This window comes from Ochotona curzoniae, unplaced genomic scaffold (genome assembly GCF_017591425.1).
Source record: "Ochotona curzoniae isolate NIBS_2020 unplaced genomic scaffold, NIBS_Ocur_1.0 scaffold_1852, whole genome shotgun sequence".
Classification (NCBI taxonomy): Eukaryota; Metazoa; Chordata; class Mammalia; order Lagomorpha; family Ochotonidae; genus Ochotona; species Ochotona curzoniae.
Genome location: NW_024467087.1, coordinates 2,447,083 through 2,468,361, shown reverse-complemented (window position 1 = coordinate 2,468,361; position 21,279 = coordinate 2,447,083). Strand labels below are relative to the sequence as shown.

Here is a 21,279-nt window from a genome sequence, read left to right as displayed (position 1 = left end):
AAATAAGAATGAGAAAAGAGTCCCTGTTCCTATACAGCCAGTCCCTGTTGTCAGCTCCTTAACACACTCGTGTTTTTAGGAGACCATATCATTGCTCTTTACTGGGCTGCCCCTGGCTTAGCAGGGTGCTCACACGCCCTCAGTGCTCAAAATATTTCTCAGCACCTTGTTCATTTCTCTGGATAAATGTTGTTTTTTTTTTATTTATTGTTGCTTACATTATATTATGTAGTACAGTTTTATAGGCGCTGGGGATTCCCCCCACCCCTCCCATACCCCTCCCCCCATGGTGGATTCCTCCACCTTGTTGCATAACCATAGTTCAAGTTCAGTTGAGATTCATTGCTTGCAAACACATGCCTAGCATAAAGTTCAGCGTCTTATTGTCCAGATAAGTTCAGTGGCCTCTTGGGGAGACCTTCTATGGTCTGAAGATAGGTCTAACAGAGTAAAGATCCGGTCAGTTAAAAGCCCCAACAAGGCCTCAGTATCAATATACAACATTATGGAATTAATTGACATAGTATTGGGTAAACAATATGTTAAAAATAATGCAAATGTTGCTCGTACTATCCTTGCTTCCACCAAATCCATGTCGTAGCCAACATATTGAGAATACTTGTTTAGATGATTGGCTTGGCTTATGAAAAGCTCATTTATAGCAGGTGCAGGCTGAATTCTAGAACTACAAATTATTTTTCACAAGCGTGAATCCAGAATGGCCCTTCCTATTTTTGAAAAGATTTATTTATGCATTTGAAACAGAGAGTGACAGAGCAGTAGAAACAGAAACATCTATGCAGGACTGTCTGCCATCGTCTGTACCAGCAATGCCGGGGCACACTTAAATAACAGACTGATGGACTCCTGACTGCTTATGAAGGACTATACTATTATAATAACGTGGGAAAATCATTCAGGGGGTGTGAATTATGGAGTGGGGTGAAGCCCAGACCCTATGGAATGGTACCATAAAGTTCAAAATAAAAAGAGAGAGAGAGATCCCATTTGCAGGTTCATTTCCTAAATGGCTGTAATGTTCAAGGCTGGGTTAGGCTGAATCCAGGAGCCTAGAACTCCATCTGCATCCTCCACACATGGGGCGGAAGCCCCAGGACATGCATCATCTTCCACAGCTTTCCCAGGTCCATAAGCAGGGAGCTGGACCAGAAGTGGGATAGCTGGAACTCAAAGCAGCTGTAATATGGATGCCAGCATTCCAGATGATGGCTTTACTTGCTGCACCAAATGAAGGCCTTAGCCCTTTCCATTTGAAATATATCTAGAGAGGTGGATCTGTGGCCAATAATCTCACTGTGATGAATCACTGGATCTCAAAATATTTTTAGAGTAACATTGTCTTGTGGGTAATATTCAGATCATCACATTTCTAATGAAGAGACTTCTAGTTGTTTCCCTATTTCTTCTGTTCCTTTCCAGAAACAATTTGTCCAGAAATGGCTCAGATTCCTCAATAAGGAGCAGTCCTATCCTTGACTAGGCTATGTTACAAAATAGTACATTAAAAATTACTTGCATCCTCATTCAGCCTTTCCTCGGTGGTTAGGAAGAGTTATTATCTCTCAGCTGCAATCCCAATAAGGGCCAAGCTATGGGGTCCTTCCCTTACCATGGATTTTTCATGAGAACTCTTAGTGAGCACAGTAGTACAGCCCGAGGTGGAAAAGGTGCCTTCAGCAGCAGCACATGCCAAGTTTCAAATATACACGATGGTTCATCTCTTTGCAAGTTGTTGATTGCATAAGCAATCTCTATATAGCAACCGCAATCCTCAGGCTGCTTGCACAGGGTTTAAACAAAATTAGCATTAAAATGTTAGCTGCTAAACTACTCATTGTTAGGGGTGTTGTTGATGGGATAAACGCCTAGAAATCATAAATTTATTTTGCTTTTGTTATGAGATTCTTGTGCCACTCGGTCTTTAATCAGAGGCTCACATCACAGTTCAGTGTTCTCAAATGACAGAATCTTGATAGCACTCAGCTAGGCAGGGCAGCTTGCTTTTCTCTCTGATCAAAGGTGCACATTTAACACCTATTCTAGAAGCTGGAAGATAAGCAAACTGTCCTGCTTGTTTTAAATATGTGAAATATGCTGGAAAGCATCATGTATTTTAAGCTCTGTGCATTTTATCCTGCTAAAGCCAACAGAAGTTTCAGAGAAAGTCCCTGAGAAGAAGCAACGCATGGAGGAGGCCACGACTATCTGCTTGCTCCCCCCTTGCATCTCACCAGCCCCGTCCCATAAGCCTCCCAACATCAGAGAGTGAGTGTGCGCGGTCTCTGTATGATGTCTTTGTGTAAATGTTCGGACTGTTAAGAAGTTCCAATTAAACCTTGTTTGTTGTTGTTTGTTTTTGTCTGGTGGGAGGAGAGTCCTGTCTGAGAGGACTGCCAGATAAGAAAGCAGGTTAATAAAGTCTGACAGCTTTCCAAGGTCACTGACCTCACAAGTGTAGGATAAAGGCTGCCAGTTTAGGGGTGATTGGGAGACGGCTCCCTCAGATTGATCACCAAAACTAGGGGAAAAAAAATCATTTTATACCTATGTTTCTAGGGAAAGCAAACAAATTAAAGAGAAAAAACATCAAGGTACACGGATCACTTTACCTAGACCATCTGCTTCTGGCCAGCCTTCGGTGCTGGTGATGACTGAACAATCTCCCTGCAAAATCATCCCTTTGATGGTATGATGATAATGCAGCTGCTTCTTCTTAGATAGCATTGCTTCACATGAATAGGAAGTTTGTGGACCAATAGCCACATTCTGAACTCCACCGGGGCCAAGGGAAGGACACATTTGAGAGACCAGAGAAAACTGGGAATTTCTCTCCTCAGATGGTTCCATGTCAGGAAAAGCTGTGTAGTGCTCAAGGTTCATTCCAACCAGATCCCATCTGTTACTGTGTAAGGTTCGAGTCAGACGCAAGGCCTCCTTGTTCTTCCTCACTCACACAGCATCAGCCCTCTCTGGAGGAGTTCTGCCCTCTGTTTCCACAAAGCACTGTGATTTAGTTCCTTTCTGGCTTATAAATATCACTTAACTAACAATCATGTCAGCTACTTGAACCATTCCGTTTCGGTAATTATTGCTATAAATTTATTCAACATTAGAGATTGCTTGCATCAAAGCCCAGTTCAGGAGCCTATTAGGAACCCAGAGCAGAGAGGCAATCTGGCTAACTGCTGCTAACAATTGATTTCACAGATTACTGTTTAACATCAGTGATATGGCATCAATCTGCCACACATCAGATGTTGGAAATAAGTGATCAGCTTGCATTGGTCTGAATCCTTCTTGTTTTGAGTTCAAAGCTAGAAAGAAATCAATCCCAACTAAACATACATATATCTAATAAGGATGTGCAGGGTCCTGGACTGCTCCTTTCAATGATGTTCAGTAACTGTATTCGCTGATAAAACTGTTCTGAAACCTCCCTTCACATGCTTAGAGCTTTCAGACGTGTCAGTGCAGCAAGCTGATCCAGTCCTTGGGTCCGGGGAGACCAAGGTAAAGGGGGTTTGTTTACATTCCTTCCAGGCATGTGAGGAAGCACACTGCCCAAATGGTCAAGCAGCCATTTCAGGACCTTGGACAAGAGGGAGCCATGGTGGCAGCACTCCCTCAGTTTTCAGGCTTTTACCAGCTCATAGTACCTAAAGGCGAAAGGAAGAGGCAGGGAGCAATGAGGCATTGCCATGACCATCAGTCTCCACTACTAGTACCCTAAAGGATATAGTAACTTGTCACTTTCTTGTAGAAGACAGATGACAAAGCATTAAGTACATGTCTAGTAATTGGAATTTGTTCTCCTAAAATGGTGTTTTTAAACCACAGTGCTTACCATCCGTCTGCCTTTCTAGTGGATAGGAAACCACTGTGACCACTGTAGCATTTATCTTTCCCAGAAGGGCCAGAAGCAAACTCTGACGTTCATTAAGTAAATTAAAATCTCTCGGTCTTCTAAGTCCTGGCCACAAGGGAGACTTCTCTTAAGAGCCCTGGCTTAGTCTACTTCTACCTTATTGACTTTTCAAACCAAATCCTTAGAGATGTTGATGAGACAACACTCACTTTTCTAAACGAATATCCTAAACCTAGCAAAGATGCCACATCAAACTCTGACAGCTAGTTTCCCTTGATCCAGCCCAAAGAGCCTCCTGAGCACCTTAGCACTAGAGTCATCAGCATGGCCACTGACGCGTGGAGTGAGGGTGCTGATCTGCTTCTCTTCTTCGCTGTCTTCCTCTGGCCTATTGAAAGTCAAATCAAAAAGCAGTTGTGAGTTGGAAGTCATAACTGCAGAGCATTCTCTAGAAAATATTCCTTGGGTGTCTTTTGCCAAGGAATTTGTTAAACACCCCAAGGCTCCAGATGAAGAGGGGAGCCAGTTCGCTGGACTCAAGGCACAGACAGCACTTACTCTGCACTAGTCAGGTTAGTGGCATAAGGGAAGGATTTGAATGACTATAATAAACAACAACAAAATATCTCTACGAAGCAGCTCTTTCCCTTGCATACCTACTACATTCTCAGCCAGCTCAAGTAGTCAGGAGTGCTTACAACTAACTAATAAAACATTTGTCTCCAATAGATGCTGCAACAATACTTGATATCTATATATATACATTTCCAAAGATCCGATGCCTTTGTAATTATCATACTTAATGTGGTCTGATGTTGATGGAGCTTCCGCATGGACAAGAATTTTCATGTGTTCACTATCATTTTATTCAGACATCACAAATCTGTTAAAATGGTTCTACACATCAAAACAATTTTTAAAATCCATTGATATTCTAAATTAATTTTAACCTATTAATTGCTACATATCTTTTAAATTTCACTGCATGACAGAAATAACATAGAGCTACATTTATGAAACAAAAGCTGGAGAAAATAACACATATTGTTACATTTAGTAAGTCTGTGCAACATACCAGAAGTGCAGCAAGGACACTGCATTGACTCCCAGTATTTCAGTAAACCAAACCACTTGAAAGCTTGTTCATCTTTGATTTGTTGCTCTGAGATATTATAAATCTATATTTCTAGACGCTGACTGAAGTTGACCAAGAAGAGAATATAAATTCTTGTTGACTTAATTTGCCATTGAAAATTGTAGTCAATAATCATGAAAAGTAAATGGCTGCACAGTGCAATATCAGTTGTCTAAGAAAAGATTAAATTTCAAGTAATATTCATTGATTAGTCTAAGACGGTAACCAAAATGAAAATCCATGACCCAATTACCATGGTAAGCAGCTAGCATAAGATTTCAGTTATTGTGCTTTATTTAAAGTCTCAGTTTACTAGAGGGTACCTATTTAATGGACAGATAAATCAGTTTAAAATCACAGAAATACTTTGAAATTGCTGATGCCTCATGTCACCGTAATGAAGAATTTTAAGTGCAGTTTTTGTAAAGTAGAGCATATCAGCACTTCAATAAACAGTTTAAGGTGGAGGGCCCATTGCGGTTTAGTATTGGGTAGAACAGTTTTACATATAATTTCCAAATTTTCACCATTTAGTGTCTTATTTATTTGTAAATGATGTATAAGCAAAGTATTTCTTAAGAAAAATATTCTTCCACTGATTGCTTATTTTACCATTTATTCCATTATTGGGCAATTAAATCCTAGGACAAAATAGGTAGGAACTATTTTGAAAATGATAGGAATAAAGTCTGTATTTTATTTTCCGTAAAAAGCTAATTAGCAGTAATCTTGAAAGGTTACAAATATCGCCCTCTAGCACATTCCATTGGACATTTACATTTATCACAGAGTTCTGCTTCAAAGATCTGTGTTTCTTTTGGGTACAAAGGAATGGATCTCTCTTATGAAGATACCTATGGAGGTACCTTTATCTATGTATGCATTGCTATGTATACTCTTCACCTTAAGTGAAGGATCACCAATTAAGATAACACTTCAGCTGAAAGTACCAATCTCATGAGAAAATCAGAATAAAGGGAGAAGAGAGCTCATGATAACTTACACTTTCTGTTTGCACAGACATAATTCATCCAGGAGAGCAAATAGAAGAAAGGAAGAAAAACTGTTCCCTCCTCCACTGTCCCCACTGCCAGAGGACCCTCCACGTCGCAGAAATGTCAGCGGTAATAATGGCCTTTTCAATCAAGACAAAAACATCTCCATGACTGGACAGATCATCTCTACTAAAACTAAGAGAAGTGAAAACAAATTCTGTGCTACCTTCAAAGGAATATCTGTAAATGTAAGCATCTTGCAAGCAATGTTATAACTGGCACACAGAAGCAAATTAACCCAACTCATTGGGTCTCATTTGTTTGGTTTGACCCAATGAGTATGCTGCAGGAAAAAAAGAGTAGAAGATGTAGAAAAAATATATGTAAAGGAAAGGATTGTGTATGTGTTTGTGTGTGTGCACATGTGTACAAATATAGAAAATGGGAAAAATCTCTGTTATTTCAACTCAGGGAATATATTTTTGGTTCCAAAATAGTTCTCCATTTTGCTTCCCCAAACATACTGCACACATCTATGTGTGAATGTCTATATTCAGAGCCTATGGGCAGCCTTTGGTTCAATCTCTTCATATCCTGGTGACTGAGAGAATACTACCATAAAAATAACCACATATCTGGCACATGAGAAACACCAATCAGTTAGTGAATAAAGAATCAAAGGATGGAATGGAAGTTCTCAGGGTCGCTGCACTGAAGCTGGAACTCCAAGTACAATCTTTCCAAGACTGAGCATTGCAAGTGTGAATTGTTCTTACACTGACTAAATAGGATGGAATTTAAAAGGTAAATCTGTTGTTGAAATCATGCCATAATGGTTCTAAGCCCAACTAAAGAATTACTCAGGCCTTTGGGCTTTCTGCACTGCTGGATAACTTTTTAGCATGAATAATTCAGAATGCATGTTACATTCATTTCCACACAGAGATTTTTTTTTCTTTGTCTCTAGTACAGGTACATAAACTGTGGAAAACACCAGCAACAGCATCTTGCTAATGCAAGTTCATAAGAAATGTATCTATCTTTCCATGTAAATACATGTGTTTGCAGATGCAAAATATATGTGTATATAGTCTGCTTTAGGTGCAATCTGAATACAAAGCAAATCAGTGAGAACAAGTCTTTGAATGTCTGCTGCAAATTTTGGGGCCTTAGAAGTGCATTTTTATACATTCTTAAAAGGCCATGAAACCACTGAGCTTTAAGGAACTAAATTTATAGTCTTCCACCACTTGAGATGGTATATACATATATATACATATACATATATGTATGCATCTCCTATTAAGTTTCGTCACTGATATTAAGAAATTACTCTAGTATGAAATGGAGTATGTGTGAAAAACCTATGTGTACAAGTATGTACATATATAGCACTGCCTTCCACACAGCCTTCTACTCTACACAGTAACTGCATTCCCTACTCTGTTTTTAATACTGAGTATAATTAATATTATAAACCCCAACTGCTGCTGTTTCCTGTTGCAAACTTTTAGAGCACACACAGAATATCCAGCAAGTTCTCTTTGGATAGTACCCAGTATATTACCATAAATAATTAGATGTTATTATTAATACACAAACATAATTATGATGATGGTTATAAGAACATGCAAAGTCATCTCCATACAATCTAAGAAATACTAGGGAAATGTGAAAAATAGAGTTGTATCTACTCTTAGAAATGCATCATGCTTTAGAAAATCACTAGGATTGCCTTGGATGGGAATGAGCCCGGTGTTTCTCTTGGGCTTTGCCTTCCATTGGTAGTTTGAAATCTGAGACATTTTGTGACATACTCTTCACCACAACATAGTTACTAAGAGACTTGACTCTTAATTGTTATGGTGCTATCACTGCAACAAAATTGCTCCGTTACCTTGGGCAAATCATGAAACATCTCTGAGTTCATAAAAGGAGTGAATTTGACTAGGTCTTCTGTAAGACTTATTCCAGCTCTGCAGTGTTTAAGTTTTGTTTTGTCAGTCTTCCCCATTCCATCTAAACATGTGGTATTAACTCAGTGGATGAATAATATGTACAGATGACGTTTCTACACAGCTGACATAACCATAGCTGAATTCAGCCATTTCAAATTAAATGTGCCACAGCCAACACCAGTATTGTGTGACTGTGGACATGATGTTTTATGGCTCTTGTCATGACCACAGATATATCATGGCCACAGAGGAAAGTGGCATTGCTGTAGTTGATCTCATTGCTTAATCTGGGCCACTCTGGATCTGGCAGTGGAAACATGGCGCTGTGTTAGAAGTCCTGCTTCCTTTATATACTTTGGTTGTATAAAATTCGCAATGATTTTTAACGTATCTATATCCAAAACATAACAGTGTATAGATATGTTGCCTTGAAGCACATTTACCCCAGTGAGCTCTAACTGGTAAAAATTATTTTAGAAATAGAAAGTTGATGATAAAGTAGACAGGGCTTTTAACTTTACATGCATGCAAATGTGCATATGTACATTCCATGCAAGTTGAATGCACTGGATTGTGATGTGGAAGGAGTGTGTCATAAGTCAGAATTGCTTACAGAGCCTACAAAGGTCTCAACATAGTGTGACTAGTGAGACTTTCGTTTCAAAGGATTAGAATATAAACTAGTGATTGTTGTTTTAGTCAAGGGATAGAGATGTGCCTGTGTCAAGAGAATTAGGTATTTCCAGCCATTGAGGTAAGACAATTTTCCCGTTGATGCCGATACAGGTTGAATTGAATCTGATACATGACATGAAATTGGATATGCAAAATGTGGTCTGTCCATACAATAGAATATTATTTAGCCTTAAAAAAGAAAGGCAATTCTGTCATGTGCAACAAAATGACTAACCCTCTAGGACAGTATGCGCAGTGAAATAAACTAGCTGCTAAAGGACAAAACTGTAGGATCCTAATTTCATGAGATTCTTAGAATAGTCACATTCAAAGAGACAGGAAGTAGAATGGTGAGTGTCACAGATTGCAGCAAGGACAAAATGAGAAATTATTATTTAATGGATACAAAGGTTCAGTTTTGAGGGATGAAAACAGTCCAAGATTAGTTGCGCAAAAAGTGAACTGTATATACTACACAGTGGTAAAGATGGGGAATTTTATGATATGCATAGTTTACCACAATTCAAAAATTTTTTAAATCAAGGCAAAATGGAAATTATTAGATCAGGACAAGTTTTAAGAAAGAAATGAAATTTCTTGAAATTCTTAAAATCTAACACTGCATAAATCAACTCAGAAAAGTGAAAAAAGAAACAGGAATATGTGAAGCCAAGGTGCATGGAAAAGAACAAAAAGAGATTGTGCAGAAAGATGAAGCCAGATCAGGAAAGACTTTAAACATCAGCACAGGAGCTAGACTTGAGTTTGCATTTGAATGCAAATGCACTGAACTGAAATGTTTAAGCTCTGTTTAGGAAACTTCAGACTGGTGGCAGCAGATTAAGGGTAGCTAGAGAAGCTAGCTGGGGGAGGTGGGGCGCTTGGCCTCGCTGGAGACTATGTATTATTGCCAATATCAAAGAAGAAGGGTTTGCGCTTTGAGGCTTTAAAGGATGAAGGGACAAATTTGAGATGTGCTGAAGGGATACAAAGAGTATGTGTTCATAGCTAATCCATTAAGATTAGTGATGATAAAGACTAGTGATGATAAAGATTAGTGATGATACATTTTTAAGTAAAAAATATAGCTGTCATTTTCTTTCAAAATGAAATCATTTTAGAAACTTCAATATATAAAACTAATAAGACAGCAGCTCAGAAGGGAGCCTAGCTAGATAGTTCCCAACCTGCCAGTTCTAAGGACCCAACCCCCAAGCGTTACCAAAATTTCCTCGGGAACTGTGCCACACTCAATGGGAAACTTCTTACTAACCTGGAGAAATCCAACTTGACTGACAGAATACTTCCCACCATTCACAGAAAGGTGTAACTGGATCACTTATCAATCTGATTTAAGAGAAATTTGAGTCTTCCGGAAGGGGTCCCTGCTGACACGGGGCTTTGCCTAGTAAGACAGAGGTGATCTTCTGAGAGCTGTTGATTTCAGGTTGAGCCTGTGTCAAAGCTCAGGAGACTGACAGATACGATTAAGAAAGAAGGGAGCTGAGCAGTGAACTTAGAACATCAGAAGGAGCAGGAGGGATCATGAGAAGTATGGTCAGGGTTAAAATAGTTGCAAGTGTTCATAGCTGCCAGGTGAAAGGGCATAGTCTTATGGAGGGTTTTTGGACATATTGTCACATTGTTACAAATCATAGCACCTACTTCCTTCAGTTAGACCCTAATCGCTACAACAATGACAGTTTAAGGTGAAGCACTCCTAAGTCTTTTTCCCTTTGATTTTTGACCTGGTTAAAATGAGGTTTCACCATCTCAGGACTTCAAGATGGAAAGACACACTTGACTTAGCATTAACTCAACTAGAAACTTTTGTTAAGGGTCTCATGTGAATAAAGGGGCTGCTTGGGCATGAGGTCACCCAGGGTACCCAGTGTTGCATTATAATGTCTGTTGTCCTGGTGACTTGTCAAACTGTATCTGATATTTTGCAGAGTGACCCAAAGACTTTGTTCTTCCTGCAGAAGTTTACAAGACTCTTTCCCTGATCAGAAATATCTCACTGGGCTCAAGGAATCCTCTGCCCCATTTTCTTTCTCTCTTCCACTGTATTCCCTGTTTGCCTTCTCCTTCACATTTCCCACCGGATTTAGACTTGCAGCTGTTGTTTCACGGTGTTTGTAAAATATGCCAGCATTATCTACTTATCTTCAAGCTGCGAGCATTGTTTTTTCTTTTTCTTACTTTGTTTTCCAGTGTACTTAACATTCAAGGCATTTGCAAAAAGGATACTCTGAAAAGCTGGATCTAATAGGAGTTATTTTTCCTCCTTTTTCTCAGGAGGGAGACACTCCAAAAAAGATACCCTCTGCCACCATCATTGTCAGCAACACTGCTATTGCTACTGCCACTGTCACTGCTACTTCCATTGTCACTGCCACTGTCACAGCTACCACCACTGCCACGGCCACCACAACAACCACTACCACTACCATTTCCACCATCACCTCTACCATAACTACTGGCCTCATGGATAGCAGCCACCTGGAGATGACGTCCTGGGCAGCACTGCCCCTTCTGTCCAGCAGCAGCACTAATGTCCGGAGACCCAAGCTCACTTTTGATGACTCGTATGTTATCCCAAGATTTTCACTGATGTAATGTGGGAATGGTGAATGGGGAAAGGTGGGTGCAGGCAGCATGTATCACCCCAGAGGAGACCTCAGCATTCTCTCCTGTATCCCTGGAAGTGTGCCCCTTGCCCCCTCTCTCACACAACTCTATACTTATCAAGAAATGTCATTGCATTATTTAAATAATACAACTTTGATACTGATTTCAAAGGCTTATTTGGAGTTAGTTTTGTTGTATCTATTTGGGTAACAATGACGATGGGCCCCTAATGGCCCATTATATACTTCAGCTTTCATTTGTGTTATTATTTCAAGGTTGGTTATGATATGAATGACAGTATTAGTCTACCTTTTCCAAGGCATTGTAGAAGAATGGACTTATTGCAAAAGAATAAATAACTAAATTGGACTATTGTAATGAAAAAGTGGACTAGTAGTTCCTGAGAGCTTGTTCCGTTTGTTTAGGGTTCACAACGCTGATTACTACATGCAAGAGGCGAAGAAGCTGAAGCACAAGGCTGATGCACTGGTAGGTTTCCTTCCCCTGAAGCATTGCTCCAAGGCATTATATACGGAAAGAAAACAGAGCAGGAAGTTTACAAATGAAGTAAAAAACCCCTACCTACTTTATGATGCATTGCTGCCCTGATACAGGGAAATTGGAATTTGTTGATTCTTTGGCACTTAAATTCCCAAAGTTCTTTGAGCTAGGAAGTTCTGTTACTTGTTCCTCACTATTCTTCCTCTTGTACCATGTCAGAAGCTCAATGATATTTACTACTGTCAATATTTTTTAACATGAATGTGAAATGTTTTGAAACCTCCCTAAAGATGATGAAACTCCTATTGACTCTGTAAATCAAAGCTGTTCTGAGGAAGGCAAAGATTGTTGAAACTTGGCCAAGAGACTTCAAAATTTGACTCTAGGAAACATGTCTGTAGAAATATTACATCTCCTTGCTGCATTTGATTATATGTTCTAAGAACGAGATCCATAGCAAGCCTGGGACCCTGAACAGAGCAAGCAAATGGTATCATCTGGATTTCCCAGGTGCCTGCAAGGGTGTTGGCCACCTGAAGCAGTGATGAGCTCAGTACATTGAGTTTTTTAAAGTAATTGACTCTCCTAACAGTTGATCTTAGGCACATGTTACAGTCACACCAAGAGTCTTAAAATGGTCTTGATTCCCAGGCCATATACAAGATTATTGAAATCAGAATTTCTGGGACTAAAGCCACAATAGGGTGCTCTCCAGGTGATTCCCAGATGCTGTCATTTGAGAGCAAGTGTCAAAGAGAACAAATCAGATTTCTTTCATGAAATTTCAAATCAAGATATCACTTTAATCCCACTGTTTGAAAAAAAAGGTAGTCTTACCTCATTGTATTTCATCCAGTCAGGACTTGGCTATACCAGGGTGTTTGAGAACCCTGTGATGGCATATCATGGTAGTTTCTGCACCATGCTTGGTAAATAACTAACATCAACTTCCCATGGCCCTTATACCTGCCACTTTCCTCCTTTCTGTTACCCAAACCTCCCAACCCAGAATGTCCCAGCGAATCTTTATGTAGTATTAGTTGTTTCTTAGAAGTATTTCACACACAAAATATCCCGCACTCAAAACTGACAAGGCAGATTGGCTGCCAGCTCCACTGGAGATGCTAGACAGGCAGAGTACGTGATCACTGTGTGGGTAGCGGCATACTTAAAGCCCACTGGAAGCAATGCTACTGAATCAGAGACAAGATTTCATCCATATGCCCTCAACTCCACAGAACCACAGAAATGCTCTGATTGTTGGCACTGTTCCAAAAATCAGGTCAGCAAGCACCTAGATGTCCCTTTGAGAACCCGTTTTATGAGGTAATGAAGATTCAGACACACATATGAGGGCATGTGGGCAAAATGTTTGAGGTACCTGTGGGTACATGTTTGATGCACTGAGAAAATTTAGAGCCACAGAGATGCTATCTATGAGTAAGATTTGACATCAGTCTACTTTCCACAATTGTGTTCATTTGTTAGCCCTAAGCGCTTTGGATCTATAGTAGCACTACAAGCACCCTTGTGATTCAGCCCCTCCTTTTATGAGTGGGGGAACAAGGCCCAGAGATAAGCTAGAAACTAGCTGTTAAGCGACAGTGTAGCCATGTAAATTTCTCTCTGGACTTCAGCGTCTCCTTTGGGAGAAGGGATAGGGTCTTCATAATAGTTAGTGAACATTCCCGCTCTGAAGTTAGGAATGAAAAGTCACTGTTAAAATCTAGGATGTAAAGATTAATTTCCCAATGGGAGACCCATTCAGAGCCCAATGACCTAAAGGAACTATCTCATAATGCAAAACAGAAAATTTTTCATTCATACATGCAGATTCCTGTCAAATCATTTTGGATTTTGTTGAAGTCAACATTTCTTCATAATATCTTGCAGAAAGAAAAGAAATGACAGAACTGCTTTGGTACAAAAAGCTGGAGAACATATTGTAATAAGAGTCATTAACAATAAGAGATTCTGCAAGACGTATAACTAGTAGTTTCATGATTGTACTGAATCAAGTGCTAGAATAGCTACTCTTCCATTTTGAGAGTCTTGGAATATTCATGGTTGCAAGAAAAATATTTTGATAGAAGGCATACAAGGGAATTAAGACAGATAAATCTATATTATAATGGTTCTTTTAACATAAAACAACACATTAGTGAAATTCTTACATTCAGCTATCAAAAATTGAAAATGTTAAATCTTCCTATAAAATACGCACTATAAAAGTGTCACATATGATATTCATTATACATAAAAAAGAAATTCAGTATGTCTAAGTCACTTTAATCATGACCATTATCAGGACTAAACTCTTTTGCAATTAACTTTACTCAACTAAAATATTTAGTAACGCTATATTTGTTTAGGGTTTTTGACACACTATTTCGAATCATCACTTACCATGAAAGTTATGTGATTATTGCCTACATAGTTCAGATTCACATTTTTCATGAAAATAGCATCAACTTACTGCTCTTTTCCCAGGGATGCATTGATATGCATGCAACAAATTCTAAAGCAAAGCTTATCTGGATCCCTTGCCTGTGAGGCTTACAAAAAAGCAGAACTTAGTTGCAAGCACCACCTCTATGACTAGTCCATTTAGTAAATTTAGTGAATAGAACCTAATTGAGACATTGCTTTGGGTTCTGGCCCATTGAAAAAACAATGATAATGAAATCACAAGCCACGTGAGAATTCAGCTGTCTTTGTGTTCTCAAGTAACCAGTTTATTGTTAATACAATTTAATTCATATATTGATTTCTCTGCATATTTGTTTCTGAGTCAGAGAACTGTTGGCATCTTGGGTTAGTAGTTCTTCACTGTGGGGGATCTTCTGTGCATTGCAGAATGCTTAGTAGCATCTTTGTCCCTCTCCTCAGTAGATGACCTAATTCCAATGCTTACCACCAAACTGGCCCAGACTTTTCCAGATGTCCCCTCAGAAAAAGGCAAAATTACCCCCAGGTGCAAAGCACTCGTTTATGTTAAGGGGAAATGGGGAGCATAGCATGTTGACAAGTCATCTTCCTGTTTCAGTTTGAGAAATTCGGCAAAGCTGTGAATTATGCTGACGCTGCCCTCTCCTTCACCGAATGTGGCAATGCCATGGAACGTGATCCTCTGGAGGCCAAGTCCCCATACACCATGTACTCTGAGACTGTGGAGCTCCTCAGGTGAATGACCCTTCAGAAATCATCTTCCTAAGCCCATTTCAGCCACAATTAGACATTGCTATGTTTTAAAATAATATCATTTCCACATATTAATGATTTGTCCAAGACATCTTCTTCTTAGAAGCCATCATTAGTTCTTGCCATTTTTATTAATGCTGTGGAAAATTTATAATTGATGGACATTGCTTTTCTAAATGATTCCCTTCAGAGGTTTTAATGGGAGCAGTATAATTTGCAATATTCATAAAATTAAAACGGAAATGTAGTGGGTAAAACCAAAGTATAATTTAAGCATTTGGTGTTAGCTTTCCTTTTCAAAAGTGCAAATTCATAACTCAAAAAAAAAAGTTTTTCTCTTAGGATTTCTATTAAAAGCCACGTTTTCTAAGAGTCCGTGTCTTGGTTATAAAAAAGGGAAAGGATGCTGCTCACATGCAGAGGCAGTATGGAAGACTGTATGGAAGTATGGTAGAGCAGACTGTCCATGCATCTGGAGTAAGGGAAGGACAGGTGGTAGGAATGGGGTGATGACAAACATGTGAGCATGAGAATAGTATATGGGCATGACATATAATAAGTGCATACATTGTTGGTTTGAATTTTAGATGATATTTTGTGGCCTGTTCTTTTCAGTAGAGTGGAATTAATGGGTTGCCCCAAAAAAATCCTATGGGTACAAGTATGTCTAGCTGTTACACTGCAGAGCAGAACACCTGCATTTGTATTAGAATGCATCAGTTTGAGTCTGGGTTCCTGATTCTAGTTTATTGTTGATGCACATCCGGTGAAGCAGTTGTGTACATGACATCCATGTGCAGGACCTGTAGTAAGTGCTCAACTCCTGATTTCAGCCAGATATTTAGAAAATAAAGCAACAGAAGTGAGCTAGCACTCTCTCTCTCTGCCCCCTTCCTGCCCTTCCTCTCTCCTTCCCCCATTCCCATTATTTTTCCTCTCAAGTAATTAAATAAATAAGTGATTTCTTTAATTGCAAAAACGAGCAAGAAGGGGAAAGAAGAAATGTGCACTCTGCTGTTTCCCAGTGCTCTGCAGCTATGTATGAAACAGTTCATCTTTTACTCGCGAAGAAGCAGCATCATTTGCTGGATAAAGTCAATAATCTCTTTTGAATGAATGAGCAGTTCTTTGCTTGATAGGCTTTTATGTCCCAGGCTCCTCTGGCTCAATTAATCAATAATGCCAAGGCATTTTTTTTCCAGACTTGCTCATATTGACATAAACCACTAGGGATCCAAATATATTGGTCCCTAAACTTCCAGATAAATATTGGACATATTTAGCATGCATTTTTCCCAATTTCATGTTTCACATTCCAAAATATCAAAATAAATGATTAAAAGAAAGCAAGACCTCTGATCACACAAAATCAGAAGCTTTGTCAGAATAACAAAAGCAGGGATTTTCTGAAGAAAGTTCCAGGTTTGCCTGCCCAGTGAGTCAAGGCATCTTTCTCCTAGTGCTGTTGTATGATAAAGGTATAAAAGAGTGTCAAGTGTTTCATAAATCCTCACCATTCTGGAACTGTCAAAGGGGCATTGATGTCTCAGTTTTCAGTCAAGGCTACCTTTGATTGTCAAAGATGCATAACATGAATGTTATGGCAAAAAATATGAGGATTCAAAATTGAGGGGAAATATTAATGAACAAACATGGAGATAACTCATGCTCTACATTCATTAAAAATGAAAAGATTTTATGATGACATTCTTGAATTAACAAGAAAATGTAGCTATATAATGCCTGTAGTTAGGCAAAGAAAAGTGAAAGGATACTGAACTTCCTCTAAGCTACTGAAGGAAGTGGAAATCGGTCATTGTGAACTGACAGTAACTTGGGCATCGTGTAGCAATTTATATCTTTTGATCTAGCATTTCAATTTAAGGGAATTTGAGTTTCTTCTACTAAATAAAATGATTATAAAAGAAGAACAGTTTATCTGTATGGTGTTTTTTTGCAATGTATATGATAGCACAAGCAAACCTAATCATCAGTAATGGGAGAGAAATTAATTGCATCATGGTCTACTTAATAGGATACAGCCCATGCACATGGAAATACAGCAAAGATAGAGAACATACAGTTGCACAAATATTTAGAATATGATGTTAAAGCAAAGCAAGCTGCAAAATTGTATGCACACCGCAGTTATGACCACGCATATCATGTGGATGAAACTAGTAGGGAAAGCTGTGATAAAACTGTTAGAATTTGGATGTTGTCCGTTTCTATAATCTTTATTATTCTCTTATAGGAAAACTCATTCTCTCTTAGAAACATTTCAAAAAGCAAAAATAAATTTTATTTTGTAGTGAAAATGCATAGTGTCATTAAATACTATTTGTTCCCATCAAAAGTCATTTATTTCCCCTTAATAGTTTATCATCAAAATGTTGTATTCTTCTAAGCATGACTTATCTTTCAATAAGTAATATTTTATTCCTCATGGAAGTATATTTCAGTGGTACCTAGTGAGAATCAATGCAGAAATTATTTACATTAAGTCAACATTCTAAAACTTTACTTTGAGGCTATTGGCCAGTCACGTGCAATAATAAGAGCTGTAACAGAGAAGTCCTGTTTCCCCCATAGTGACATGTGCAATGTTTCAAGAGGACATTGGCATCGACACAATATATTTAGTCCAGATTTTGTCAGTGTTTTTTTTTTTTCAGATTTTAACAGTTTCGTATACATGCATTTGTGTGGCTTCTCTATATTTTTGATGTTTTCTCTTACAATATATTTTAATGAGAGAAATTTCAGTTAGGAATAAAATGAGTTAAACCAACTAGAACTTCCAGTTCATTTAAATACAAACTCCACTTTCAAATCACTTCAAATGTGGATACAACTAGATGGTAACAGTGATATGGACATAGTTTTAGTAGTGCAGTATTGTGCTGACAAGATTTTTATTGCTTCCTCACAGTGTGTTGGCTACAGAGAGAGTCCACTTTTCTTCATTCACATCATTATAGTTGCTTTGAGCCTTGGGCAGTTGTAATAGAAATACACTTGTGAAAACAAGCGGCCATCACAAGGACTTGACGTTTCAGTCTCCAACTGCCAAAGTTAGATTTATTACAAAGTAAAAATCCCTTTGCTTAATACTGCATCAACAGAGGAACCAATATCAAGTATTCAACAGAACTGGGGTAGTGACTGAGAGGTGGGTTGACTGGAAGGCTCAGTCTTGGAGGCATGAACTTGGGCCCCTGGTGTTCCCAGTAGGTGACTGACAATGGAGCATCAAGTGTGGCAGCTCAGCAGTATACAGACCCTACATGTTCTTCTAACAAATGAGAACTCATCCGAGCTGCCTGAACACACATTTTAAGCATCCTTCTGCCACATTGAATTTTTTTTACATATACTCCCACAAGTACGTGTGAAATTGCATCAAAACTCAGGCAATGATTTTATGCAATGAATTGATTTTCACGATTCTAAATGTCCAAAATTAAATGAGCTTGGCTGAAAGTAGAAAAAAAAAAAAGAAAGAAAAAGAAAAGAACTACTCAACCTTTTATCACTGGCGTGGAAGAGTAGCAATTAAGAAAATTCCAAGACAAAATATATAAGAATCGTACATTGTCATAAATTGAGAGCATGGAAGCCTTAAAATGCTTTGAAACTGACCTTCCATTTAATTTTTAATTAAATATATTTTAATATTTTAATACTTTTTTACTGTGTGATTGAGGTTTCCCTAATTCTCAGATTAGGTATAGCTGTATAATATGTATGCCATCTGTCATAAACTGAGCTGTGGCTGATATTTTTGCCCACCTCTCATTTAATATCAATCATCATGAGCTAGAGTTTTGCTACAAACACTATTTTGCCAGCATTTGTGCTTAGACATAAACTCCCGATGATTCAATGTCATTGTCCTAGGACATGGGCTCAGGATTGAGCTGATGTGTCTGGAACTCAGGTTGGAATGTCATGTAAGTCCTACTCTGCTGTTTGATCATCATTTGGTAGATGTTTTGAGAAAAGCTTTAGTCCTCCTCCAAAGCAAATGTGGACCCAACTCATTAGTCCATTAGAACACCAATGACCAAGTAGATTTCTGGAAGGGGAATCCAGATCCCATTTGAGTTTTTACTTTCTCTTCAAAGGTATGCAATGAGGCTGAAGAACTTTGCAAGCCCTTTGGCTTCAGATGGAGATAAAAAACTGGCAGTGTTATGGTGAGTCACATGGATGCCACATCCTTAAATGTCCCAGAATGGGCCCAGCATGACAGCCTAGCAGTTAAAATCCTCACCTTGCACATGCTGGGATCCATGTAGGTGTCACTTCATGTCCTGGCTGTTCCACTTCCCAACCAGCTCCCTGCTTGTGGCCTGAGAAAGCAGCAAAAGATGGCCCAAAGCCTTGGGACCCTGCACCCAATGTGAGATATCCGAAAGAAGCTCCTGCTCCTGGCTATGGATCAGCTCAGCTTTGGCTGTTGCAGTCACTTGCAAAGTGAATCAGCGGATAAAAGATCTTTCTCTCTGTCTCTCCTTCTGTATATCTGCCTTTCCTATACACACACACACACACACACACACACATATATATATCAAAAATCAAGATCCACTTAAGCTACTTACCTCAGTTCATTATGTTTATTTTGTATTAAACCACTCAAAGATAACCAGAAACTGCCTCTGTCACTGACTCAACACTTACTCTTCTAATTTATACAATAGTCAACATGAGATTTTAATATTTTCCCCTTCCTGTTTTATTTTCTTTATTTACTTCTATGTCTCAATTTAACCATAGAAGAGTAAGTCCGAGATTGAATGAGCATCTTTAACAGTTTGTAGGTTTCATTAAGCACTGGCATTAATATAATCATTTTATTTGTCACCATAGCTATCGATGCTTATCACTTCTCTACTTGAGGATGTTTAAGCTGAAGAAGGACCATGCTATGAAGTACTCTAGATCCCTGATGGAATACTTTAAGGTAATCTTTATTTTGTATGATTTATAGTTACCTGGTGATAAAAGCACTAATGGGATATAGCAGGCATGAAAAAAGCTGTTGCTACCAAAGGCTTAACCTTTCTTATCCTACTGGGCCGGAGCTCCTCACCTAGCTTTCAGGGATCCAAACAGAGCTTAGTTCTGATTTTATTCGAAGGAGAAAAGACACATCAATACAAACCCTGATTATTTTTCTTAACTGACCAAATGATACCTGGAAACCTCCTGTTGCGGTCAGAGGGAATTTGCTTTGTACCGAACCCCCTGAGGCGGCACAGATTTTGGCTCCGGGTATGGTCAACCTCTCAATGAATGAGAGACCATCTCAGGAATCTCTCAACAGCGAGGCCAGTCACTGTGGCCACCTGGCTCTGGATGGACCTCCACAACCCTATGGCCGTGGATAGCATTGGAATGTGCAGTGCCTGCAATTTAAGGCAACCCATTTTGCTGGTTATCAAAAGAAACAAAAATAAATCCATCATCTAGGGAGCTGACATACTTAATTTCTAAAAAAAAAATTAAATGTACACCACCACATGCAATGCCAATGTATGAGACTGTGCCAAGATAAAAATGGCAAAGCAGTACCATGATCTTAGGCCTGACTGCCATACTCCACAATGCTGCTCCTATCATCCGGCAATGGCCACAAGTTAAAGTTGGGAAAGTCTCTAAAACACATTTTTTTTGGTCTGAGTATATGTGACCTATTGGCTAAATTGCATCAAAGATGTTTGAAACATCGAGGCATGACCTTATATCAAACATCCAGTGAGTTATAGTACACAATTGTGTGAGGACTTTGTGACTTAGTTGGGAAAACAAGAGCAAGCTCCCCAGTTATTCTGTGGTATGGCTATTGTGCCATGCAGCTGGTATTCATGCAGGTAAAAGGAGGCTACATTGCAACAGTGCCTCATCTATTATTTCTACTCTCTCAATCTATGTTCTGGAAAGGTGGTTCTTGAACTTTAAAGGGCATCAAAGTCTCCTGGAAACTTTGTGAGAATTTTGTTTATAGAGTGGTGAACTGCATCCAAACAACATCTAATTGTTTAAATCTGGGACAGAGTAACAAAATGTGCCATTTTAATGAGGGCCCACATGGTACTAAAGCTGCTGGTCCTGTGGACACTTCAGGATGTACTGTTACAGTATTTGTACTCTTTGGCCTGTCCTATAATGTATTTCAAAAACAACCAGGAAGATGCTCAATAACTCAACCATCTGGCAGTGTTTTCAGCTTCTTGGAGGTTAAAAACTGGAGCCTGCAGAATGCACCTTAGCTCTGCGTTTTTGCATCTT

At 38.9% G+C, this 21,279-nt stretch overlaps 1 protein-coding gene across 4 annotated transcripts in view; it reads left to right on the top strand.

Annotated features, from left to right (window-relative positions):
- The window catches only part of AFF2 (AF4/FMR2 family member 2), a 462,047-nt gene that overhangs the window by 420,686 nt on the left and 20,082 nt on the right, over positions 1-21,279 (top strand). For all 4 annotated transcript variants that reach the window (XM_040999786.1, XM_040999784.1, XM_040999785.1 and 1 more), the window contains 7 exons: positions 2,165-2,286; positions 6,042-6,264; positions 10,948-11,237; positions 11,706-11,769; positions 14,828-14,964; positions 19,110-19,181; positions 19,858-19,951. In XM_040999786.1, coding sequence (XP_040855720.1) covers positions 2,165-2,286; positions 6,042-6,264; positions 10,948-11,237; positions 11,706-11,769; positions 14,828-14,964; positions 19,110-19,181; positions 19,858-19,951 — 1,002 coding nt within the window. The remainder of the gene's footprint in view (positions 1-2,164; positions 2,287-6,041; positions 6,265-10,947; positions 11,238-11,705; positions 11,770-14,827; positions 14,965-19,109; positions 19,182-19,857; positions 19,952-21,279) is intronic.